Source organism: Heterodontus francisci, chromosome 1, assembly GCF_036365525.1.
Source record: "Heterodontus francisci isolate sHetFra1 chromosome 1, sHetFra1.hap1, whole genome shotgun sequence".
Taxonomy (NCBI): Eukaryota; Metazoa; Chordata; class Chondrichthyes; order Heterodontiformes; family Heterodontidae; genus Heterodontus; species Heterodontus francisci.
The window spans coordinates 214,663,355-214,687,361 of record NC_090371.1 but is presented as its reverse complement, the minus strand read 5'-3'; the positions used below and the strand labels follow the sequence as shown (position 1 = coordinate 214,687,361).

Below are 24,007 nucleotides of genomic sequence, written 5' to 3'. Positions count from 1 at the left end.
AAAAATAGATAATATTACGAATGAAAATAAGGAAATGGCACACATGTTGAATAATTATTTTACATGAGTCATCACAGCAGAGGAGGAGGAAATCATACCTTTGATTCCATATTAATTTCCCTGGAATGTAAGACTGGAACTCAGTAAAGTTAACTAAGAAAACAGTATTACAAAAAATAACGGCACTAAAGACTGACAAATTCCCAGGACCTGATGGTTTCCATCGCAGGGTTTCAAAGGAAAATAAGGAAATTGCAGATGCTTAACACACATTCTTCCAAAGCTCCCAATTCCAGAATTGTCCCTTCAGATTGGAAAATTTGAAACGTAACTCCATTAGTTAAGAAAGGTGAGAGATAAATCAAGAAATTAGATCTGTTGTCTCGCGTCTGGAAGGGTCCGAAGAAGGGTCACTGACCCGAAACGTTAACTCTGCTTCTCTTTCCACAGATGCTGCCAGACCTGCTGAGTGGTTCCAGCATTTCTTGTTTTTATTTCAGATTTCCAGCATCCGCAGTATTTTGCTTTTATTTTATGGATTTGTAAATGGTACGTCTTGTCTAACAAGCCTCGCTGAATTTTTTGAAGTACAGAAATAATAGACAGGGGAATACCTATGGATGTAACTTTTATGGACTATCCGAAGGCATTCAATAAGGTTCCGCATAAGAGACTTAGGTTAAACTAAAACTCTAGGAACTGAAGGCAGATTATTAACTTGGTTAGGTGGTAAAAGACAGAGTAGGGACAGCTGATGCATATTCAAATTGGAAGGAAGTGACTAGTGATGTCCCACAGGGATCTCAACTATTCACTATATTTATTAATGAATTAGATCACACAAAAGAGCCATATATCCAAGTTTGATGACACAAAAATTGATGATATAGTAAGTAGATGGGAGTATAAAATTACAAAGAGACATTGACAGACTAAGTGAGCGGACAAAGCCGTGGCAGATGGAGTTCAATGCAGGTTAAGTGTAAGGTCATCCACTTTGGACCTATATACGATAGCTCAGAGTATTATTTAAATGGTAAAAAGCTAAAGCTAGGAACAGCGGAGATCCAAAGAGATTCGGGGGTACATGTATACATCACTAAAATTAGTCAGGGATATAAAATTATCAAAAAGGCAAATGTAATGTTAACCTTTATTACTAGAGGACTAGAACATAAAGGGAGGAAGGTTTATTACAGTTATACAAAAGCCTTGGTTAGACCACATCTGGAGTACCAATACATTTCTGGGCACTGCACCTTAGAAAGGATATATGGCCTTGGAAAGAGTGAAGAACAGGTTCACCAGAATGTTTATGAGGACTCCAAGGATTAGATTGAGAGATCTTGCAATACCTGGAATGTAGAAGTTAAGGGCGATTTGATTGAGCTTTTGAGAATTTTGAAAGGAATTGATAAGGTAGGTAGAGAGAAATCTTTTCCAATGGTGGAGGAGTCTAGGAAAAAGGGAAAGAATCTTAAAACCAGAGCCAGGTCAATGAGGAGAGAAGTCAAGAAAAACTTCTTCATGCAAAGGGTGGTAGGAGTATAGAACACTCTCCCACAAAAAGCATAAATGCTGGCTCAATTAATAATTTTAAATCTGCAATCAATAGAGTGGTGAAGGAGGCATATGGAATGCTTTCCTTTATTGGCCTAGGTATAGAATTCAAAAGCAGGGATGTAATGCTGGAACTGTATAAGATGCTGGTTAGGCCACAGCAGGAGTACTGCGTACAGCTCTGGTCACCACATTACAGGAAGGACATAATTGCTCTGGAAAGAGTACAGAGGAGATTTACAGGAATGTTGCCAGGGCTTGAAAGTTGCAGCTATGAAGAAAGATTAGATAGGCTAGGCTAGGGTTGTTTTCCTTAGAACAGAGGAGGCTAAAGGGTGATTTACTTGAGGTGTACAAAATTATGAGGGGCCTAGATGAAGTAGAAAGGAAGGACCTGATTCCCCGAGTGGAGGTGTCAATTACCAGGGGGCACAGATTTAAGGTGACTGGTAGAAGAATTAGAGGGGACATAACGAAAAACCTTTTCACCCAGAGGGTGGTGGGTGTCTGGAATTCACTGCCCGGATTGGTGGTGGAGGCAGAAACCCTCAAAAGGTACCTGGACATGCACTGAAGTGCTCTAACCTGCAAGGCTATGGACCTGGTGCTGGAAGGTGGGATTAGATTGGGCAGCTAGTTTATTCAGCCAGCGCAGGCACAATGGGCTAGATGGCCTCCTTCTGTGCTGTAACTCTTCTATGGTTCCAATAGATTTTTGCTAGCCATAAAGACTTACATTTTTTAAGACTTATATTTTACATAGCACCTTTCACAAACTAAGGATGCCCCAAAGCACTTTACAGCCAATTAAGTACTTGTCTTTGAAGTGTAGTCACTGTTGTAAAGCAGGATAATGCCAATTTGGAGAAAGTAAGGTCGAAAAACAGGAATGAGTTAATGACCAGATGATCTGTTTTTCTTTTAGTGATGTTCATTGAGGGATAAAAATTGGCCAGGACACCAGGCATAACTCTGCTGCTCTTCTTCAAAATAGTGGAGTGGGATCTTTCACATCCACCTGAGCGCAGATTTAATGGTTTAATGTCTCACCCGAAAAATGAAATCTCCAACAACGCAGCACTGGAGTGTCAGCTTTGATTTGTGCGTGCAAAGCCCTGGATTGGGACCTAAGCACACTATCGTCTGACTCAAAGACAAGACTGCCACCAACTGAGCCACGGCTGACACTATGCACTCTCAAGAGTATAAAGGGATATGCAGACAAGGCATGATTCAACTAACGGCAGAACAGATTCGAGGGGCTTAATGGCCTACTCCTGCTCCTATGTACCAAGGGTCCAAAACAGGATACACACAGGTGAGAGGAAGAGACTGACAAATAGCAATGTGACAGTTGTTGGAGGGGGGGGGGGGGAGGGGAGGAGATATACTACTCCAAATCGTCCAAAATCCCCTCAGCACTCTTAGATCGCTGGACTTCTCCCTTAACAAAATTCCAGGAACATAGTCTTCACAAACCCCTAAACTGCATTCTCAGTATTCCCCGAATTAAGAACACCCCAATGCTTCTAAACCTTGGCATCACCCTTCCCATTGCTTCCTGTCTTGACACCCCAGCCAGCTTCAAAATGCTCCAAGACTATTAGAGATCCCTTCCTGCTACAGCCGGACACTGGGCTCGTTTTCCAGCTCCCAATGCTGCCATAATGCAGTTAAGTCAATATCTCAGATAATACTTGGCATGACATCCTTATTCATATCGGTCTGACTCCTCATGAATACTACAGGAGACCTGCTACAAAAAAAATGGATATCTTTGTACAAATATTATAACTGTGATTACATATAAACTGCATAGAATTTAACAGTACAGAAACACAACATCTGGCCAAGAATCTAGGAGATTTCAGAGGGTTAGGTGAAGCGGTATATCTCTTTCCCCTCCCCAAACATATGCCGGTGTTTATGCTCATGAGCCTCTTCCCAATCTATTTACTTCATCTCAACCCAACATATCCTTCTTTCCTTTCTCCTACATGTACTACTTCTAGTTTCCCTTTCTACTAAAGGAAAACTAACAAAGCATCTATAATTTTATTTTGGACATTTTCTGTGCAAATTCTATTACCTTTACAAAACTCATGCGTATGGTGCACATCTTGGTAAGCTCATAAACTGCTTCGAAGCCGTGGTTTACTGACTGGGCCAAAAGCTGGGCGAACTCCTGATTGTTGAAAATCTTTAAACTGCATCCACTGGGAATCTTGCAAACAGTTGTTGGATGGAAGCCATGATGATAATTGCAGTTTCGACTTTGGACAAAAATACTACTGTCGCTCAAGCATTCAGCATACACCTCTCCTCCAACATAATAAAGGTGAACACCTGCAAATCAACAAGACATAGGTTTGCCTTCCATATACATGTTACCACTCTCATTTTCCTTAATAAGAACCTCATTTCAAAAAGAATTCATTGATTGCGAAGTGCTTTGAGATGCCCGCAGCACATCAGAAACTATATAAATACAAGTTATTTACTGCACATTTCTAAGCTGCTGTAAATCATGGCAATCTACAGGAAACCACTTCTATCAAAGTATGTTCAAGCATGTATTCTATGGACAAATGCTATAGCACAATACATTTGTATTCTTAAACGTTACGTCAAAAGTACAAGTTATTTTTACCCAGTCTCAGGCTTGAGGAAAATCAGTGCAGTACTGAGGGGATGTTGCATTGTCAGAAGAAGCATCTTTCAAATGAAGTGGGGAAGTGATGATCCTATGCCAATATTTGAAAAGTAGAGTTATATTTTTCCCTTTCAGTTTGAAGTATTTTCGTCCTTGCTTTATCTGGATGAGGGGGAACAACTGCTTGCTTCATTCCAGGCTTTTGCCCATAGTGCTCAATCTGCCACTAGGTGGTGTTTAGCTGTGGGCTAAGGTGGGAAATTTCCAGTACAAACTAAAAGAACTTGGTCTCATACAACACTCGACTGCCTTAGGACATCCTGGCCAAGATTTCTCCCTCAAACACCACCACCACAAACTAGATCATTCGGTCATTCATTTCATTTGCTGTTAGTGGGGCCTGTTTGCAGAAGTTAGCTTCCGTGTTTGCTTGCACAACCTGTAACATTTCAGAAGTAATTCATTGGCTATAAAGCACTTAGGGACATCCTGAGGACATAATAGGGCTTAATATAAATGCAAGTTCTTGTTTTGTGCTCATAAATGCAAGTTATTTCTTTATACTGGCAATTTCCTACCCTGGTTCACTCTCAAGTACTTTCAAGAGGCCAGATTTAGAGTGCTAACAATGAACATCTCTTAACAGGCCACACTTCTCATCCAGATGGAACCATGGAAATGTGAAACTGGTGGGGGTCATGGCAGCAACTGGTCCACAGTTACCAGTTTATTGTCTTTGAACAGAGGTGTTACAATGTCAATCCTTCAGTCCCCTGGTATAACTTCCATACTCAAGAGCCCTTGAAAGATTTTGGTAGAGCTTTGGTTTAGTCTTTCCCCTCCGTCAACATTCTAGCATGTATGCCGTTAGTATGTTTTATCCCATTTCAGTACTACTTCCTTGTCTACCGTTTAAAAAAAAATTGGGATATGCGCGCACTGACGAGATTGGTATTTATTGCCAATCTGTAGTTTTCCCTCCAGTGCTCTCATACTGCGGTTAGTTAGGAGTTGCAAAATTTTGACCACCCGATAATGAAGGAAAGCCAATTTATGTCCAAGTCAGGATGGTGTATGACATGGAAGGGGAACGTGGAAGTAATGCTGTTCTCATGCATCTGTTGCCCTTTGAGATGATGGAACTCGCAGGTGTGGGAAGTGTTGAAGAAAATTTGGTGACTTGCAGCAGTGCACCATGCAGATATTATACACTGCAGCCATGGTACACTGATAGTGGGGGCAACCAACATTTAAGCTATTAGAATGGATGCCAATCAAGTCAATTGCTTTGTCTTGGATGTTGTCAAGCTTCTTGAATGTCGCTGGAGCTGCACCTATCCAGTTACGTGGAAAGCATTCCATTACACTCCTGACTTGTGCCTGCTATGTGGAGGAGAGGTTTTGGCAATTAATGGTGAGCCACTTGCCAGACAACCCAGCCTCTGACCTGCTCTAGTAGTCACAGCATTCACATGGCTGGTCCAGTTGCGTTTTTAAGTTTATGGTGACAACCCAATTATCTCCCCACAACCCCAAAGTTAATGATTGAAGATTCGGCAATGGTAGTGCCATTGAATGTCAAGGGCAGTTGGTTAGGCTCTCTCTTGTTGCCAGAGATGGTCGTTGCCTGGCATTTGTATAGTGCAAATGCTATTTCACATATCTGAGCAAGCCTGAATGCTGCATATCAGGATTGATGATTTCCATCATCGAAGGAATTGTAAATGGAGCTAACCACTCCACAGCAAACAGTTCCACTTTCTGACCTTATGATGGAGGGAAAGTCATTGATGAAGCAATTGAAGATAATTAGGCCTAGGGCACTGTCTCTTGGTGTCACATTTGACCCTCAGATGAGTTTCCGACCTTATTCACGCCATCACTAAGACCGCCTATTTCCACCTCCGTAATTGCCTGACTTTACCCATCTCAGCTCATCTGCTGCTGAAACTTTCATTCATGCCTCAGTTACCCCTAGACTTGACTATTCCAATACACTTCTAACTGACCCCTTTCATTCTAAACTTGGTCATCCAAAACTCTGCTGCTCGTGTCTTAATTCGCACCAAATCTCATTCCCCTATCACCCATGTCCGAATTCAATGCCTAGGTCACAAGCCAAGTGGCCTGTCCTAATGTACTCTGATACAACTGAGGGACTTACTAAACCACTTAAGGAGACAGTTATGTTTGAACCACGTGGGTGGGGGAGTACAGTGACATACAGGCCAGACCAGGTAAGGTTGGCAGGTTTCCTTCCCTGAGGGACAAAAGCGGTCTAATTTCATGGTCACTTTAACTGATACCAGCTTTTTAAAATTTCCTGATTGATAATTTGCATTCATAGAAAAAAAATATCAAACTGTCATGATGGGATTTGAACTCGCATTCGCTGGATTAGTAGTCCAGGCTTCAGATTACTAGAACAAAAGCAAAATACTGCAGGTGTTGGAAACCTGAAATAAAGACAGGAAATGCTGGATATACTCAGCAAGTTTGGCAGCATCTGTGGAGAGAGAAACAGAGTTCACATTTCAGGTTGATGACCTTTTATCAGAACTGGAAAAAATAGAAATGTAATAGCTTTTAAGGTGAAATCAGGAGGGTAGGAAAAAGAACAAAATGGAAGGTCTGTGATAGGATGGAAGAAAGGAGAGATTGAATGACAGAAGAGTTAGTGGTGCAGGGCCAAAGGGAGCGGTAATGGGACAAGAAAAGAAACAAAGAAATGAAAGATGTGCCTAGAGCACGTGTGAACGGCTGAATGATAAATAGCTAGTGCCCGAAAGCAAAAAGAAAAGTAAGACCAAAGAAAAGGAAACAAAATGAGAGCAGAAATTACAGTCTGAAAGTGTTCAACTCAATGTTGAGTCTGGATGGGTGTAAAGTGCCTAACCGAAAGATGAGGTGCTGTTCCTCAAGCTTACGCTGACCCTCAGTGGGCCGAATGCAAAGAGGTCAGCATCAGAGCAAGGTGGAGAATTAAAATGACAGGTAATCGGTGGCTCAGGGTCATGCTTGCAGACTGAATGGAGCGTTCCATAAAGCACTAAGCAATGTACAACAAACTGCATTATAAGCGGCTAATACAGGATACTAAATTGAAAGTAGTAAACATAAATCGCTGCTTCACCTGGAAAGTGTGTTTAGGGCCTTGTACGGTGAGGAGAGAGGAAGTAAAAGGGCAGTGATGCATCTCCTGAGCCTGTGTGGAAAGGTGCCATAGGAAGGAGAGGGGTGTTGAGGGTGATTGAGGAAGGGTGTTGTGGAAGGAAGCATCCCTTCGGAAGGCTGAATGATGTGTTTATGGTGGCATTATGCTGGAGGTGGCGGAAATGGCGAAGGATAATCTGTTGAACACGGAGGCCGGTGGGGTGGAAGGTGAGGGCAAGGGAACCCAATCATGCTTCTGGGATAGAGAAGGGATAAGAGAAGAGCAGGAAATAGAACGGATACAGTCAAAGGCCCTGTCAACCACAGTGGAGGGGAATCCTCGGTTCAGGCAAAAGGAAGACAACAAAAGTGTTCCTATAAAAGGTATCATCCTCAGAACAAATGCGATGAGATGGAGAAACTGAGAGAACAGAATCGAGCCCTTACAGGAAGTAGGGTATGAGGAAGTATAGTCGAGGTAGCTGTGGGAGTCAGTAGACTTATAGTGAATATTTATGGAGAGCCTATCCCCAGAAATGGAGGCAGAGAAGTTGAGAAGTTTTCCAGTTCAGGCGAGGGCAGGAAATAGCACAAATTCAGTCATCAACGTACTGGAAAAAAGGTGAGGTAGGGGACCCGAGTAGGACTGGAACAAAGAATGTTGCACATATCCCATAAAAACACAGGCATAGCTTGAAACCATGTGGGTGCCCATAGCAACCTCTTTTATTTGGAGGAAGTGAGATGAGTTGAAGAAGTTGTTCAATATGAGAACAAGTTCAGGCAGGTGGTAGAGAGTGGTGGTGGATGGAGACTGGTTGGACCTCCGTTCAACGAAGAAGCGGAGAACCCCAAGACCATCATGGTGGGGGATGGAGTGGAGAGAGATTGGACAGCCACGGTGAAGAGTAGACAGTGAGGGCCAGGAAAATGGAAACTGTTGAAGCGATGGAGGACATTGGACAGATCACAGATTCAGGTGGGAAGAAACTGGACAAGGAGAAAAAAAAGTCGAGATAGGAAGAAATCAATTCAGTAGGACAGAAGCAGACTGAAATCATAGGTCTAACTGGACAGTCCTGTTTGAGGATTTTAGGAAGGAGGTAGAAGCGTGCTGTTTGGATTTGGGGAACTATGAGGTTGGAGGCCATGGATGGAAGAGCTCCAGAGGGGATGAGGTCAGTGACAGTCCTGGAGACAATGTCTTGATGTTCAATGGTGAGGACATGATCGAAGGGGAGGTTGGAGGATGTGTCGGAGCATTGGTGTCCAGCCTCTGCTAGATAGAGGTCAATAAGCCAGACAACGGCACCACTCTTGTCGACAGGTTTGATGACAATATTGGAGTTGGATCTGGGAGAACAGAGTGCTGCAAGTTCAGAGGGAGACAGGTTAGAGTGAGTGAGGAGAGCAGAGAATGAAGATGGACGATGCCACACCGGCAATTCTCAATTAGAAGATCAAGAGAGGATAAGAAGCCAGAGGGAGGGGCTCAGGTAGAGGGAGAATACTGGAGACAGCTAACATTCATGCCACACAAATGCCAAGCAATGACCATCGCAAATGAGAGAGAATTTAACCATCAGCCCTTAACGTTCAATGGCATTGCCATCGCTGAATCCCCCCACTATCAACATCCTGGGAGTCACCATTGACCAGAAACTGCATTGGACTAGGCATAGAAATGCTGTGGCTACAACAGCTGGTCAGAGGCTGGGAAATCTGTGGTGAGTAATGCCCCTCCTGACTCCCGAAAGCCTGTCCACCATCTGCAAGGCACAAGTCAGGAGTGTGATGGAATACTCTCCACTTGCCTGGATGGGTGCAGCTCCAACAACACTCAAGAAGCTCGACCACATCCAGGTCAAAGCAGCCCGCTTGAATGGCACCCCATCCACCACCTTCAGCATTCACTCCCTTCACCATCGAAGAACAGTAGCAGCAATGTTTACCATCTACAAGATGCACTGCAGCAACGCACCAAGGCTCCTTCCACAGCACCTTCTAAACCCGCGACCTCTACCAACTAGAAGACAAGGGCAGCAGATGCAAGCGAACAACACCATCTGCAAGTTTCCCTCCTAGCCACATACCATCCTGACTTGGTACTATGTCGCCGTTCCTTCACTGTCACTGGGTCAAAATCCTGGAACTCCCTTCCTAACAGCACTGTTGGTGTACCTACACCCGAAGGACTGTAGCAATTCAAGGAGACAGCTCACCACCACCTTCTCAAGGGTAATCAGGGATGGGCAATAAAATGCTAGTACAGCCAGTGACGCCCACATTCCCCCGAACGAATAAAAAAGGTAAAAGGGTCCGCTATGCAAGAGGACAACTCCAGGCCAAAGAAGTGGGTGTGGAGGCAAAGAAAGAGCAGCTCAATGTTGTGCTCAGCTCAGAACCCTTGGAGGTCAGGGTGCAAAGAGATGAAGCTAAGGTCTTTGCTAATGACAGATTGTTCAGAGTCAGAGGTTTTAATGAATACACAGCAAGAGGTTAAGATTAGGAGGGTCAGAAGAAAGTGAAGGGGAAGAAAGATTTGGAGCGACGCTGGTATCCATGACTTGTTGGAGTTGCCATCCTTCACACCTGAAAGGAAGAGAAAAAGTTTTTTTGTTAAGGTGTCAGATGAGATGAAACTGTGGACCAGTACAGCTTTGAGATAGTGAGTGGATGCTGAAGAGACAGGTCGAGGGTGTGGATGTGGAGTCGCTCGGCATTGAGTGGGATCTCAGAATGTAGTGGTCCGAGGAACGCTGAATGTCCAGGAGATATCTGTAATAGTAGGTGGATCCAAAACACCAAAGTGGAATTTCAGTTGGAATCCACGTGGAATAAATTGGAGTCGAAGACAGTTGCTGAAGGAGGAGATACGACTGTGAAAGCAACTTTTGGTAAATACCTGAATACAAGAAGGGAAATATAAAGGAACAAAAACAAGGTAAAATAGATGAACTGAAATCCCGTCCGAGAGAAGAGCAGAACTTAAAGGTGGGCATTCCTGAAAGGGAAGTGGCAGTGAATTAAACACTAATATAACAGCAAAATACTGCAGATCCTGGAAATCTGAAATAACGATAGAAAATGCTGGGAAAACTCAGCAGGTCTGGCAGCACCTGTGGAGACAGAAACAGAGTTAACGTTTCAGGTCCTCTCTCCCAGAACCATGATAGGATGCCTTGTCATCACCCTCCATCCCACCAGCCTCCATGTTCAACAGATCATCTTCCACCATCTCCAGTGTGATGCCACTACCAAACACATCTTGCCCCTCCCTATTCAGCATTCCGAAGGGTCCATTCCCTCCGCAACACCCTGGTCCACACCTCAATGAACCCCAACAAACCCTCTCCTTCCCTCAACACCTTTCCATGCAAATTCAGGAGATGCAACCTGCCTTTTTGCAACAGCTTATATTTATATAGCGCCTTTAACACAAAGAAACATCCCAAAGCACTTCACAGGAGCATTATAAAACAAAGTATGACACCGAGCCACAAAGAGAGATATTAGACCAGATGACCAAATGCTTGGTCAAAGAGGTAGGTTTTAAGGAGCGTCTTAAAGGAGGAAAGTGAGGTGGAAAGGCAGAGAGGTATAGGGGAGGGTATTCCAGAGCTTAGGGCCTTGGCAACTGAAGGTGCTGCCACCAATGGTGGACCGGTTAAAATCAAGGATGCACAAGAGGCCAGAATTAGAGAAACGCTGATGTCTTGAAGGGTTGTGGGGCTGGGGATGACAGAGATAGGGAGGGGAGAAACCATGGAGGGATTTGGGAAAAAAATGAAAATTTTAAAATCAACACTTTGCTTGACCAGTGGCCAATGTAGGTCAGTAAGCATAGGAGTGATAGGGGAAGGGGACTTGGTGCAAGTTAAGGAATGGGCAGCAGAGCTTTGGATGACCTCAAGTTTACGGTAAGTAGAATGTGGGAGACCTGACAGCAGTGCATTTGAATAGTCCAGTATTGAGGTAACGAAGGCATGAATGAGGGTTTCAGCAGCAGATGAGCTGAGACAGGGACGAAGTGGGACGATGTTGCAGAGATGGAAATAGGCAGTCTTATTGATGGCATGAATGAGGTTGAAAGCTCATCTGGGGCTCAACAGATTGGCTTAATTTCAGTCTGTTGCCAGGGAGAAGAATGGAGTTAGTATCTAGGGAAAGGAGTTTGGAGCAGGGACCGAAAACAATGGCTTCAATCTTCCCAGCATTTAATCCTAGGAAATTTCTGCTCATCCAGTACATGTCAGATAAGCAGTCTGATAATTTAGGAGTCGTCAAGAGAAGTGATGGTGAGGTACAGCTGAGTGTCGTCAGCATACATGTGAAAACTAACACTGTGCTTTCGGATGATGTTGCTGAGGGCAGCATATAGATGAGAAATAGGACGGGGCCAAAAATAGATCCTTGGGGGATGCCAGAGGTAATGGTGAAGGAGCAGCAAGAGAAGTCACTGCAAATGATTCTCTGGCTACGATTAGACAGATAAGAATGGAACCAGGCAAAAGTAGTCCCACCCAGATGGACGACAGTGGAGAGGCATTGGAGGAGGATGGTGTGGTCAACTGTCAAAGGCTGCAGACAGGTCGAGAAGGATGAGGAGGGCAAGTGTACCTCTGTCACCGTCACATAGGATGTCATTTGTGACTTTATAGTTGTTTCGGTACTGTGACAGGAGCGGAAACCAGACTGAGGGATTCAAACATGGAGTTCTGGGAAAGATGGAAACGGATTTGGGAAGCAACATGTTCAAGGACTTTGAGGAGGAAAGGGAGGTCGAAGATGGGACAGTAGTTTGCCTCCTCGCTCCTCACCATAGAAGGCCCAAACACTCCTTCCAGTGAAACAGCAATTTAAGTGTATTTCCTTCAATTCTGTATACTGCATCCGCTGCTCACAATGCAATCTGCTCTACAATGGAGAGACCAAACACAAATTGGGTGACCGCTTTGTGGAACAACTCTGTTCAGTATGCAAGCATGACCCTGAGCTCCCAGTTGGCTGTCATTTTAATTTTCCACTTTGCTCCCACATTGACCTCAGCCTACTGCAGTGCTCCAATGATGGCCAACGTATGTTCGAGGAACAGCACCTCATCTTTCGATTAGGCACTTCGCAGCCTTCCTGACTCATTGAGTTCAACAATTTCAGACTAACTTCTGCCTCCATTTTGCTTCCTTTTCTTTGCATGTTCCGGTCTTACCCTGGTTTTTCTCGTTTTTGCTTTCGGACGGCAGCTGTCCTTCATTCTACCATTCACACCTGCTCTAAGGACGTATTTTGTTTCTTTGCTTTTTAAATATTCTTTCATGGGATCTGGGCTTTGCTGGCTAGGTCAGCATTTATTGCCCATCCCGAATTGCCCTCAAGGTGGTGACAAGCCACTTTCTTGAACCGCTGCAGTCCATGTGATGTAGGTACACCCACAGTACTGTAAGAGAGAGAGTTCCAGGACTTTAACCCAGCGACAGTGAAGGAACGGTGATATGGTTCCAAGTCAGGATGGTGTGTGGGGCTTGGAGGGGAACTTGCAGGTGGTGGGGTTCCCATGCACCTGCTGCCCTTGTCCTTCTAGGTGGTAGAGGTCACAGGTTTCGAAGGTGAAGGAGCCTTGGTGAGTTGCTGCAGTCCATCCTGTAGATTGTACACACTGTTGCCACTGTCTGTCGGTAGTGGAGGCAGTGAATGTTGCAGGTGATGGATGGGGTGCCAATCAAGTGGGCTGCTTTGTCCTGGATGGTGTCAAGCTTCTTCAATGTAGTTGGAGCTGCGCCCATCCAGGCAAGGAGATTATTCCATCACACTCCTGACTTGTGCCTTGCAGGTGGTGGACAGGCTTTGGAGAGTCAGGAGGGGAGTTACTCACCACAGAATTCCCAGCCTCTGACCTCCTTTTCTTGCCCCCATTACCACTCTCTTTGGCCCTGGACAACTAATCCTTTTGTCATTTAATCTCTCCTGGCTTCCACCCTATCACAGACCTTCTCTTTTGTTCTTTTTCCCACCCTCCCCATTTCACCTGCTTAAACCTATTACATTGCTAACTTTTGATGAAAAGGTCAAAGACCTGAAATGTTAACTCTTTCTCTCTCCACAGATGCTCCTAGAATTGCAGGGTATTTTCAGCATTTTCTGTCTTTATTTCATATTTCCAGCATCCGCAGTATTTTGCTCCAGATTACTAGCCTAGCAACACTACGCTGCTGTTCCCTATACTATTTAACTACTCCTCATATGAAAAATAAGGCAAAAAACTCACTTGATGGTTCTTTCCTCCATGAGATGAATGAGAGAACTGGGGATTGGAGTACAAGAATGAAGAAATCTTTCTACAATTGTACAGCATTTTGGTGAGACCACAGAGTACGGTGTTCAGTTTTGGTCACCACATTTAACAAAGGATCCACATACAGTGGAGGCGATACAACGAAGGTTCACGAAATTGGTCCCTGGGATGAGGGGGTTGTCCTATGATGAAAGGCTGAGTAAATTGGACCTATATTCTCTGGGGTTTAGATGATAGGCGATCTCATTGAAACATACAAGATTCTGAAGGGCTGGATAGGGTAGATGCTAAGAGATTGTTTCCGCAGTTCGGAAATCCAAAACACAGGAGCACAGTCTCAGGATAAGGGGCTGATCATTTAGAACTGAGATGAGAAGAAATTATTTCACTCAAAGGGTTGGGAATCTTTGCAATTCTTTACCCCGGAGGGTTGTGGATGCTCCATCGTTGAATATGTTTAAGTCTGGGATAGACAGATTTTTGGTCTCTCAGGGAAACAAGGGATATGGCGAGCAGGTGGGAAAGTGGAATTGTAGCCTAAGATCAGCCATGATTGTATTGAATGGCGGAGCAGGCTTGATGGGCCATGTGGTCTACTCCTGCTCCCATTTCTTGTGTTTTCCATCCTGAATCAGGCACCTCCAAGTTTTACTTAGAATGCCCACTGGCTTAAACTGGTGAATCAGCCTTTCATGAGCAACTTTATAAAACAGGCTTCTCGGAAGTCTAGGTATACCCTTATCAGGACTTTCCAAGGTGGGACCACAGATCAGTGTTAGAAACCGTAAAGGGTGACCAAAAAGTTAATAAAAAGGGGAATGATGAAAATAGAATGAGAGTAAACTAGCCAGGAAAATAAAAACAGATTGCAATAGCTTTTACAATACACAAGTATATAAAAAGGAGAGTAGCTAAACATGTCCCTTAGAGGCAGAAACGGGAGAAATCATGGGGAATGGGGAAATGGTAGACTGAAAAAATATTTTGTGTCCGTCTGCTCAAGGACCCAAATTACATATCAGAAATAGAGGGTAACCAAGGGGCTAGTGAGAGTGAAGAACTTAAAGTAATCAATAAGTTTTTCTAATATCAGCAGAGAAAAAGGGTCTAAAAGCCGGCAAATCCCCAGGACCTGATGGCCTACATCCTAGGATTCTAAGAGAGGTAGCCAGAGATAGCAGATGCACTGGTTATGATTTTCGAAAATGCCCCAGATTATTCTAGAGCAATCCCAGCGGATTTGGAAGTTGTCAAATGTAACATTGCTATTCAAGAAAGGACAGAGAAAACAGGGAACTACAGGCCAGTTAGCCTGACATCAGTCGTTGGGAAAATGGTGGAATCTATTAAGGAAGTGTTAAAACACAGAGGATCAAAGTATGATCAGACAGAGTCAACATGGTTTTACGAAAGGGAAATGGTGTTTGACAACTTTATTATAGATTTTTTTGAGGATGTAACTAGTAAGGTGTAACGAGTAAAGGGAGCACACAAAAGGTAAGGGCTCATGGAGTTGGGGTAATAATCAATATGGATGGAGGATTGGTTAACAGACAAAAAGCAGAGAATACGGATAAAAAGCGCATTTTCAAGTTGGGAGGCTGAGACTGGTGGAGTGCCATAAGGATCAGTGCTGGGGCATCCGCTATTTACAATCTATATTAATGACTTAGACGAAGAGACTGAGAGTAATGTATCTAAACTTGCTGACAATACAAAGTTAGGTGGGAATGTAAGCTGTGAGGAGGACACAAAGTGGCTGTAAAGGGATATAAACAGGTTAAGTGAGCAGGCAGCAAGGTGGCAGATGGAGGATAATGTGGCAGTACGAGGCTATTCACTTTGATAGTAAGAATCGAAAAGCAAAAGTTCTTTCAAAGGCACAAACTTTTTAAATATTGATGTTCAGACACTTGGGTGCACTCGTACAAGGAACAAAGTTAGCATGCAAGTACAGCATCAGTTAGAAAGGTAAATTGCATGTTGGCCTTTATTGCAAGGGGATTGGAGTACAAGAATTCGGAAGTCTTGCTACAATTATGTAAGGCTTTGGTGAGACCACACCTGGAGTACTGTATGCAGTTTTGCTTCCCATATCTAAGGTAGGAGATACTTGGTTTGGAGGCAGTACAGTGAAGGTTCACGAGATTGGTTTTCAGGAGAAGATTGTCCTATAATGAAAGGCTGATTAAATTTGGCTTATACTCTGGATTTTAGAAGAATGAGAGATAATCTCATTGAAACACACAAGATTTTGAAGTAGTTTGACAAAGTTGACGCTGAGGTTGCTTACCCTGGCTGGGGAATCTAGAACACGGGGCAGAGTCTCATTTAGGACTGAGATGAAGAGAAATTTCTTCACTCAAAGGGTTGTGAATCTTAGAAATTCTCTACTCCAGTTGTAGATACTCCATTATTGAGCATATTCAAGGCTGAGAAAGACTGATTTTTGGTCTCTCAGGGAATCAAGGGATATGGGAAATCCAGGGATATGGGGAAACAGGCAAGCAAGTGGAGTTGAGGCAGATCAGCCATGACTATATTAAATGGCGGAGCAGGCTCGAGGGGATGTATGGTCTACCCATGCTCCTATTTCTTATGTTATGATATGCAACATTTTCCACCAAGCTTAAAAATTGAGATTACCTTTGCCAATATGTCTCCTGGTGTTTTCGATAGTCGAGTTACGATTCACATTGGACAGAAGCCCGAGGCAGAATCTATTCTTGTTGTTTGAAGGATCAGTAAAACCATCCACTAAGACACTAGTAGAGGAGGCTTGGAAAGCTTCTCCCACACGGTTATTCAGCTCATAATAGACAATAGAGCACCAGTGTTTTGGTTCCTCATAAGCAACTGGTTGAACATCTGCAAAGGGGAAAGTTACCATTTATATTTTTTCTAAATGAACAGCTGCTCCCATCGCCAACAAAATAGTCTCAGAGAAAACATTATCTTTTAAGCAACAGCACATTTACGTTGAATGGATTACATTATGATTGAAACCGCACGTCAGCCAATGATTCACTTCACAATTGCTCCCCAAAAGCTGACGGTCATCTGAAATATTTTCTGCTCCACTCCTTCTACGGAAGGAATTAAATACTTGCTGAGATATAATTCTATAGGTATCAGGGATACTCTGGCACCTCACTAGTGGACATTTAATCTGAGCCTAGACATTCAGTGTAAATAGGCCAGAGAGGTATGACAGTAAGATGATTCTGATTTCACCTGAAGCAGGGTTACTGGCTAGAGATTAAAAGCAGTGATGTTTACCAATTTTGTCCTCCTTAATCCAGGGACACTAAACTTATAGCTTTTTAGCATTCTTGCTGAGATCAGCTAATTTAACACATTTGAGCTCAAAACCAGTCTGTATGGTTCAGCTATTTAGCTTAACCAGCTGAGCTATCAAAGAGTCACCTAAATTTAAGGCAAGGTTTTGGTTTCCTGTGTATTAATGACAGCTACAGGTAGATGGAAAATCTGCTTTGAAACTAGTGGCAGTTACGTGGTCACCAGCCACTAGGAGCTGTAAGGAAGTGCAGAGTTAATAAATCCTCCTGAGGAAAAACACTTGGCTATGCACAGCACCTCCTCATATATTGCCAAAGGTCAGAAATTCACTGCATCAGCACAGAACAAGCGCCATTCTGTAATTTCCTCATAATAATGGCTTATGATTACGAGAAATAGTTTAATCACATTAATTTAACATTTCTGCTGTCCTCAAAGCACTATCAATTGCTAAATGTTTGGTTACAGTGCTGTATACATGATGGCCAATCAGCTTAACTAGTGTCATTCTGAAAAGAGGCATGGAATGTTTCAAAACTTTGGTAGAAAGTTAACCACAGATATGTTAGACTATTTTCTGGTTAAAAACCAGATAATTCATAACAAAAATTCTAGAACTTGAAAATTGGTTTATTGCTTAAAAATGAGCCAAACTTGGGCAAATAAAAGATTGCCCAAATACAGCCAATTGGCCAGTTTCACTGAATGAATCATGGTTTCCTTCAGATCCCTGAAAAGACTTCCTTAAATTTGCCAATCGCGAAGAGCAGATGCTCTTTGCCTTGCAGTTTCCAGAATACACTAATGCTGGAAATTACTTAACAGCACTGACAGGGTGCAGCTTGTTAAATATGGTCTTTAAAGAACATTTAACTACAGTCCAAGAGGAACAGCATTTCTAACTATTTAAATCTGGTGCTTTCTACAATAGGGGAGTTATTACATCTTAATTCCAAAAATCCCCGTTATGACCAGGTGAGAAAGGTATCGCGGGGTCTTTTGCTGTCTTCATGTGGTCTTATTGTAACAAGGTTTCATTTTTAAACACACTGTTTTGAGCTCCCCCTTTGTGAATCCTTGTTCACAGCTTTCCAATTATAAGGTAACGAAATGAGCAGAAACAGGCTTCCTTAGGTTTAGAGGAAGTGAAATTTATTAAACCTTAAACTCCAATACGGTTCACACCTATGGATATACGACTCGCCCACACCAGCATGCACATGCGATACACACATGCAAATAGGGTCAGAAAATAGAAAAATAAAATGGAGAGATTTGATGCAGTCTCTAAAGGGGGTTGCTTGTTACGGTTACTGTGTTTCCAGCTTGCCGTAGAGTCCATGATTGTAGACAGCTCTTGTTCTTCAACCTGGCTCACTGTAGGGAAGACTTTTCTCTCTTGGAGATCATGTCTTCAATGGTTTCCGAAGGTATCGAGAGCGAGATGAGAGCAGACAGGAGAGAGATCTACTTAGACCAGGAGAAAAGTGCTTCCTTACTTCAAACACTGTTTTCTCCCATTTAAAACTCAGAGTTCAAAAGTTCAAACCTCTGTAACAGCCAGTTAGTCATGTGACTAAAAGAGGTCTGACCACTTCTGTGTATTGGGGAAGCAACGACTGGATCCCCTTGTTCCAACACGGTCTGTTACTATGCAAATGTCTTTCCAGTCAGGGGCTTGCAATTTTAAGTTTTAATGTTCATGTGCTGAAATAATGTGTGCCTCAGTCTTGGCTGTGGGGGGGGGGGGGGGGGGGGTTTGCCTGACATCATTTAAACTATAGATATGTACTGGATAGGTTTGTAACTTTGATATCATCTGCTACTCAAGACCATCAGAACTCATCTCAATGAGAGCTATGGAAGGACTGATATTCATGTGTTAAACCAACATAATGAGTCATTTCATTATTTCCACATTTTCAAGGTAGGTAAAAGTATCACTTGCCAAGTCAAATACTGCACAACAGGCTGTTCTGAATCTTTCTACTCATACCACAATGTGCATGGAACACAAACTTAAGACCACTGTAGTAGCTAAAATGAAAAGCATCTACATTTCTGTGATAGGACAAATTAGGCCAGGGTTGTTCAACCTTTTTGGGGGGGTGGGGGGGGGGGGGGGGAAAAGAGACAGACATGACAGACATTACAATTTTTGTCTGATGTGGGGCCAGTGAGAAAATTTTGGAGAGATGAAGGCATTAAAAATTTATCAAAACAAATTTGCATTTTTGTGAAGAAGCTTTAAATGAATATTAATTTACTGACTTACATTCTCATCACTATGTTGGACACTAATTTAGTGAGATACCTGGCAATTTTTTTGCTTCGACCCCCTTCCCCCGACTCCGTTGCGCCCCCTCTCTCCCCCCACTCACTCGTGCCCCCTCTCCCCGCCCCCCCGCATCATTCTCGCTCTGTGCCCCCTTTCTCTCTCTCTCGCTTCCCCCCCCCCCCCCCACCCACCTCTCCTCTGAGTTGCGGGGAGCAGGAGCCATCAGCCCAGCAGTTTTGTGGTTGGTCTGCTTTTTTTTTTAAATTGTGCTGAGTTCCACAGCTAACAGGTGCTGGGAGCAGGAACAGCAGTTTCCCCAACTTCAGACAGATGCGGTGTTTTGCAGTGGCCTCTTAATGGAAGTCAGAAAACCCTGAATCTGTCCGAAATTGGGTAACTGTTGTTACCGCTCTCATGCAGTACCTGTCAGCTGTGCAACTGACAGCGATTTATTTTTAAAGAGCCGTCCTGAAAGACGATAATGGGAAATTTCTCATCTCTGAAATGCATCCGTGGACTGTTTGGATACCTATGGCAGGTCAAATTTCAGCCCGCAGTCTGTACGTTGGACAACACTGCATTAGACAATATACTAGTATAAACAGATTAGACTCAAGTTTGATAGGTATTGTCTGCAGGAGTGCACATTTTAAGTTTGTGCAATTCCCAAGATGAAGCCACTTCATTCTGATGCGTGTCAAATTTGTAAAATACATAAAAATCCTGCACTGGTTCATGGCTACCTGAGGTTGAGGTTGGGAGTGGGTGCTACAGTTCATAAAACTAAAATTGTCGAGCAAACATCCAGCACAGGATTTTTAATGCCCTGTATCTATGATTAGGAGCAGTTCATTCTTCAAAACAATACTGCACAAAATTAGTTTTGGAAGCAAAACTGAAGTATTGGTAAATAATGGAATTCAAGACATCTATGGTGGATGCCACTTAGGAACTCTGGTTTCACAAACTAAAATTCCACATGGCTAAGGACCAGGGATTTTTGAAAAGACAGCCAAGTTCTTTCCACTGCAATTAAACAGCCATTTTCTTTTAAGAATCATGATGTCAACTCTTCCACATAGTAAAAACTACACAACATTTCAAATCTTTTCACGAGGGGACAAATTGTATTCTGGATCCGGCAGAGACGCAAGGAAACAGCTGCAAATCCCTCCCTTCAAATTTTGCACACTCAGCTCGCCGTCACCTGGAAATCTGTATTATAATACAAAGTTCAGGTTCATATTTTACAGACTAAATAATTCAAAGTAAACTTTGTGAAGCCCCTAATGTCTGTATGGTTTTGTTTACATACTTTAAGTAAAACTGAAGAATTTGACAAAAAAAAAAATTGTGTCTTAATTGCCAAATTAATTATGTCATCTTTAATTTAAAATGCTGTTTTCTTTTGGAGCGGTAGTAAGCAAATAATAAAATTATTCCAATGAAAGTTTCATGTTACTGTGGCAGTTATAGTCTAATTGGTCATATTGTGGTTAAGGAAGAGGGGTGTGAAGCATTGGACGTGATCAATATAGGGAGAGAGGACATATTAACGGAATTAGCATCCTTGAAAGTTGATAAATCACCAGGGCCAGATGAAATGTACCCCAGGATGTTAAAAGAAGCGAGAGAGGAAATAGCAGACAGTCTGACCATCATTTTCCAGTCCTCACTGGATACAGGTGCGGTGCCGGAGAATTGGAGGACTGCTAACGTTGAACCTCTGTTTAAAAAGGGAGCAAAGGACAGACCGAATTATAGGCCAGTCAGTCTAACCTCAGTAGTGGGCAAATTATTGGAATCTATTGAGAGAGATAGGATAAACTGTCACTTAGAAAGGCACAGATTAACCAAGGATAGTCAGCATGGATTTGTTAAGGGAAGATCTTGTTTGACCAACTTGACCGAATCTTTTGAAGAAGTAACAAGGAAGATAGATGAGGGTAGTGCAGTTGATGTGGTCTACATGGATTTTAGCAAGGCTTTTGACAAGGTCCCACATGGCAGACCAGTTAAAAAAAAATGAAATCCCATGGGATCCAGGCAAATGTAGAAAGATGAATACAAAATTGGCCCAGTGGCAGGAAACAAAGGGTAATTGTTGACGAGTGTTTTTGCGACTGGAGGGCTGTTTCCAGTGGCGTTCCACAGGGCTCAGTACTGGGTCCCCTGCTTTTTGTGGTCTATATTAACGATTTGGATGTAAATGTCAGGACATGACCAAGAAGTTTGCAGATGACCACAAAGATTGGCCATGTGGCAGATAGCAAGGAGGATAGCAGGAAGATATTGATGGTCTGGTCAGATGGGTAGAAAAGTGGCAAATGGAATTCAACCCAGAGAAGTGTGAGGTGATGCATTTGGGAGGTCAAACAAGGCAAAGCAATACATGATTAATGGGAAAATACTGAGAGGTGCAGAGGAAGTTAAGGACCTGGAGTAAATGTGCACAGATCCCTGAAGGTAGCAGGCCAGGTCAATAAGGTGGTTAAGGCAGCATATGGAATCCTTTCCTTTATTAGCCGAGGTACAGAATATAAGAGCAGGGAGGTTATGTTGGAACTGTATAACTCATTGGTTAGGCCACGAATTGAGTACAGTGTGCAGTTCTGGTCACCTCATTACAGAAAGGATATAATTGCACTAGAGAGGGTACAGAGGAGATTTACGAGGATGTTGCCCGGACTGGAAAAATGCAGCTATGAGGACAGATTGGAGAGGCTGGGGTTGTTGTCCCTGGAACAGAGAAGGCTGAGGTGAGATCTTATTGAAATGTACAAAATTTTGAGGGGGCTGGATAGAGTGGAGGTGAAGGGCCTATTTAACTTAGCAGAGAGGTCAGTGGCTAGAGCCATAGATTTAAAGTGATTGGTAGAAAGATTAGAGGGGAGATGAAAGGTTTTTTCACCCAGAGGGTGGTGGGGGTCTGGAACTCATTCAAAAGGAGTCTGGATATGCACCTCAAGTGCCATAATCTGCAGGGCTATGGACTAAATGCTGAAAGGTGGGATTAGAATGAGTGGATCGTTTTTCGGCTGGCACAGACACAATGGGCCAAGTGGCTTCTTTCTGTGCCTTAATTTCCTATGATTCTACGATAAAGCAGTCAGTTACTTTGAAACCGCAGACATACAATGGAAAATTCCTTTGTTCCCAGATTGTGTATTCCTCAGCAAGCCCAAACCACATAATATAAATGCTGGGCATGTGTCGAAACATTAATCACCCTACAGATGTACGGGGGCAGATGCACTTCTCTTTCCCCCTCTCATTTTTTAAATTCAGCCACAATGGAAACAATGAGAGGGATTGGAAGTTCAAAGTGATTTGATGATTTTATTTTTCTAAAATCTCCATCTCCTCTTGCATTGCAGGGGGAGATGATCATGTGTGCGGGGTTGGGTCGATGTCAATTGGACCATGGAATATACCCATAATTTACCCCATTTTAAAGTCATCCATTCTGTCCTTAGGATTTTATAATTGAAATATAAAACTATGCTCACATTTACAAAGGAAACTCCCTATGTAAGCTTGCCATGCTGTAATTTTACCAACTCACTTAACCTGTCTATATCTGTTAAAAACAGGGCTAGGAATATAGATACAAATTTTGTGACCTATTTATATTCATGGAATATGAAAGTCTAATTGGGAACTGTTTTCTCCTGAGTTGAAAAGGCAGATTTATATCTGATAAACTCAATATTATGAGAAATAAACACTATTTCATTGAAATTTGCAGATTATAATTTCAGCATCTATCAAAGAAAATAACTTCCTAACTCCCAATCTTGCTCCATGACAAAGTCCCCGTTTAGGATTCAAGTTTCGCAACAACATTATAACTGCTCCTTCTTGGAGTCTAAGTCTATGCGGTGGCTTGCTGATTGGAGTTAGGTAAATGATTTAGAACTAATCGCCATTTCAGAGACATGGCTACAAGGTGATCAATGTTGGGAAATAAATATTCCAGGGTACACAATATTTCAGAAAGACAGACAGAATAGCAATGAGGAGGTGTAGCCCTGATAGTAAAGGATGACATAAGGACATTAGTGAGAAAGGATTTTGCCTCAAGATCATGAAGTAGAATCCATATGGGTGGAAATTAGGAATAGCAAGAATCAGAAAACACTAGTGGGAGTAGTTTATAGCCTGCTAACAGTAGTTATACCATTGGACAGAGCATTAAGCAACAAATTATTGGAGCTTGTAACAAAGGCAATGTAATAATTGTGGGGGAATTTAGTCTTGATATAGACTGGGACAATGAAATTGTTAAGAGCAGTCTAGAAGATGAGTTTGTAGAATGTTTTCAGGACAGTTTCTTGGAGCAATGCACTGTGGAACTGACTAGGGATCGAGCAATCTTAAATTGAGTAATGTGTAATGAAGCAGGGTTAATTAGTAATGTCACAATAAAAGATCCACTGGAAAATAGTAATCATACCACCATTACATTCCATGTTAAGCCTGAAAGTCACATGCTCCAATCACAAACAAGTATCTTAAACTTTAAGCCAATTACGCAGGTATGAGGGGAAAACTAGCTAAGGTAAATTGTGTAAATAGACTAAAAAGTATGGCGGTAAATGAACAGTGTGAAACAATTCAAAATATTCAATAAAAATGCATTCTACTGAAAAATAAAAACTCAATGAGAAAGACCCATCTGTGGCTCACTCGAGGAGTCAAGGATAGTATTAGATTAAAAGAGGAGGCTTACAATGTTGCTAAAAAGAGTAACAAGTCTGAGGATTGGGAG

General features: G+C 42.7%; 1 protein-coding gene across 3 annotated transcripts in view; it reads right to left on the bottom strand.

Annotated features, from left to right (window-relative positions):
* smad1 (SMAD family member 1) overlaps window positions 1-24,007 on the bottom strand; it is a 158,746-nt gene that overhangs the window by 25,391 nt on the left and 109,348 nt on the right. For all 3 annotated transcript variants that reach the window (XM_068041356.1, XM_068041371.1, XM_068041365.1), the window contains exons 5-6: window positions 16,305-16,526; window positions 3,650-3,906 (exon numbers count right to left, since the gene is read on the bottom strand). In XM_068041356.1, coding sequence (XP_067897457.1) covers window positions 3,650-3,906; window positions 16,305-16,526 — 479 coding nt within the window. The remainder of the gene's footprint in view (window positions 1-3,649; window positions 3,907-16,304; window positions 16,527-24,007) is intronic.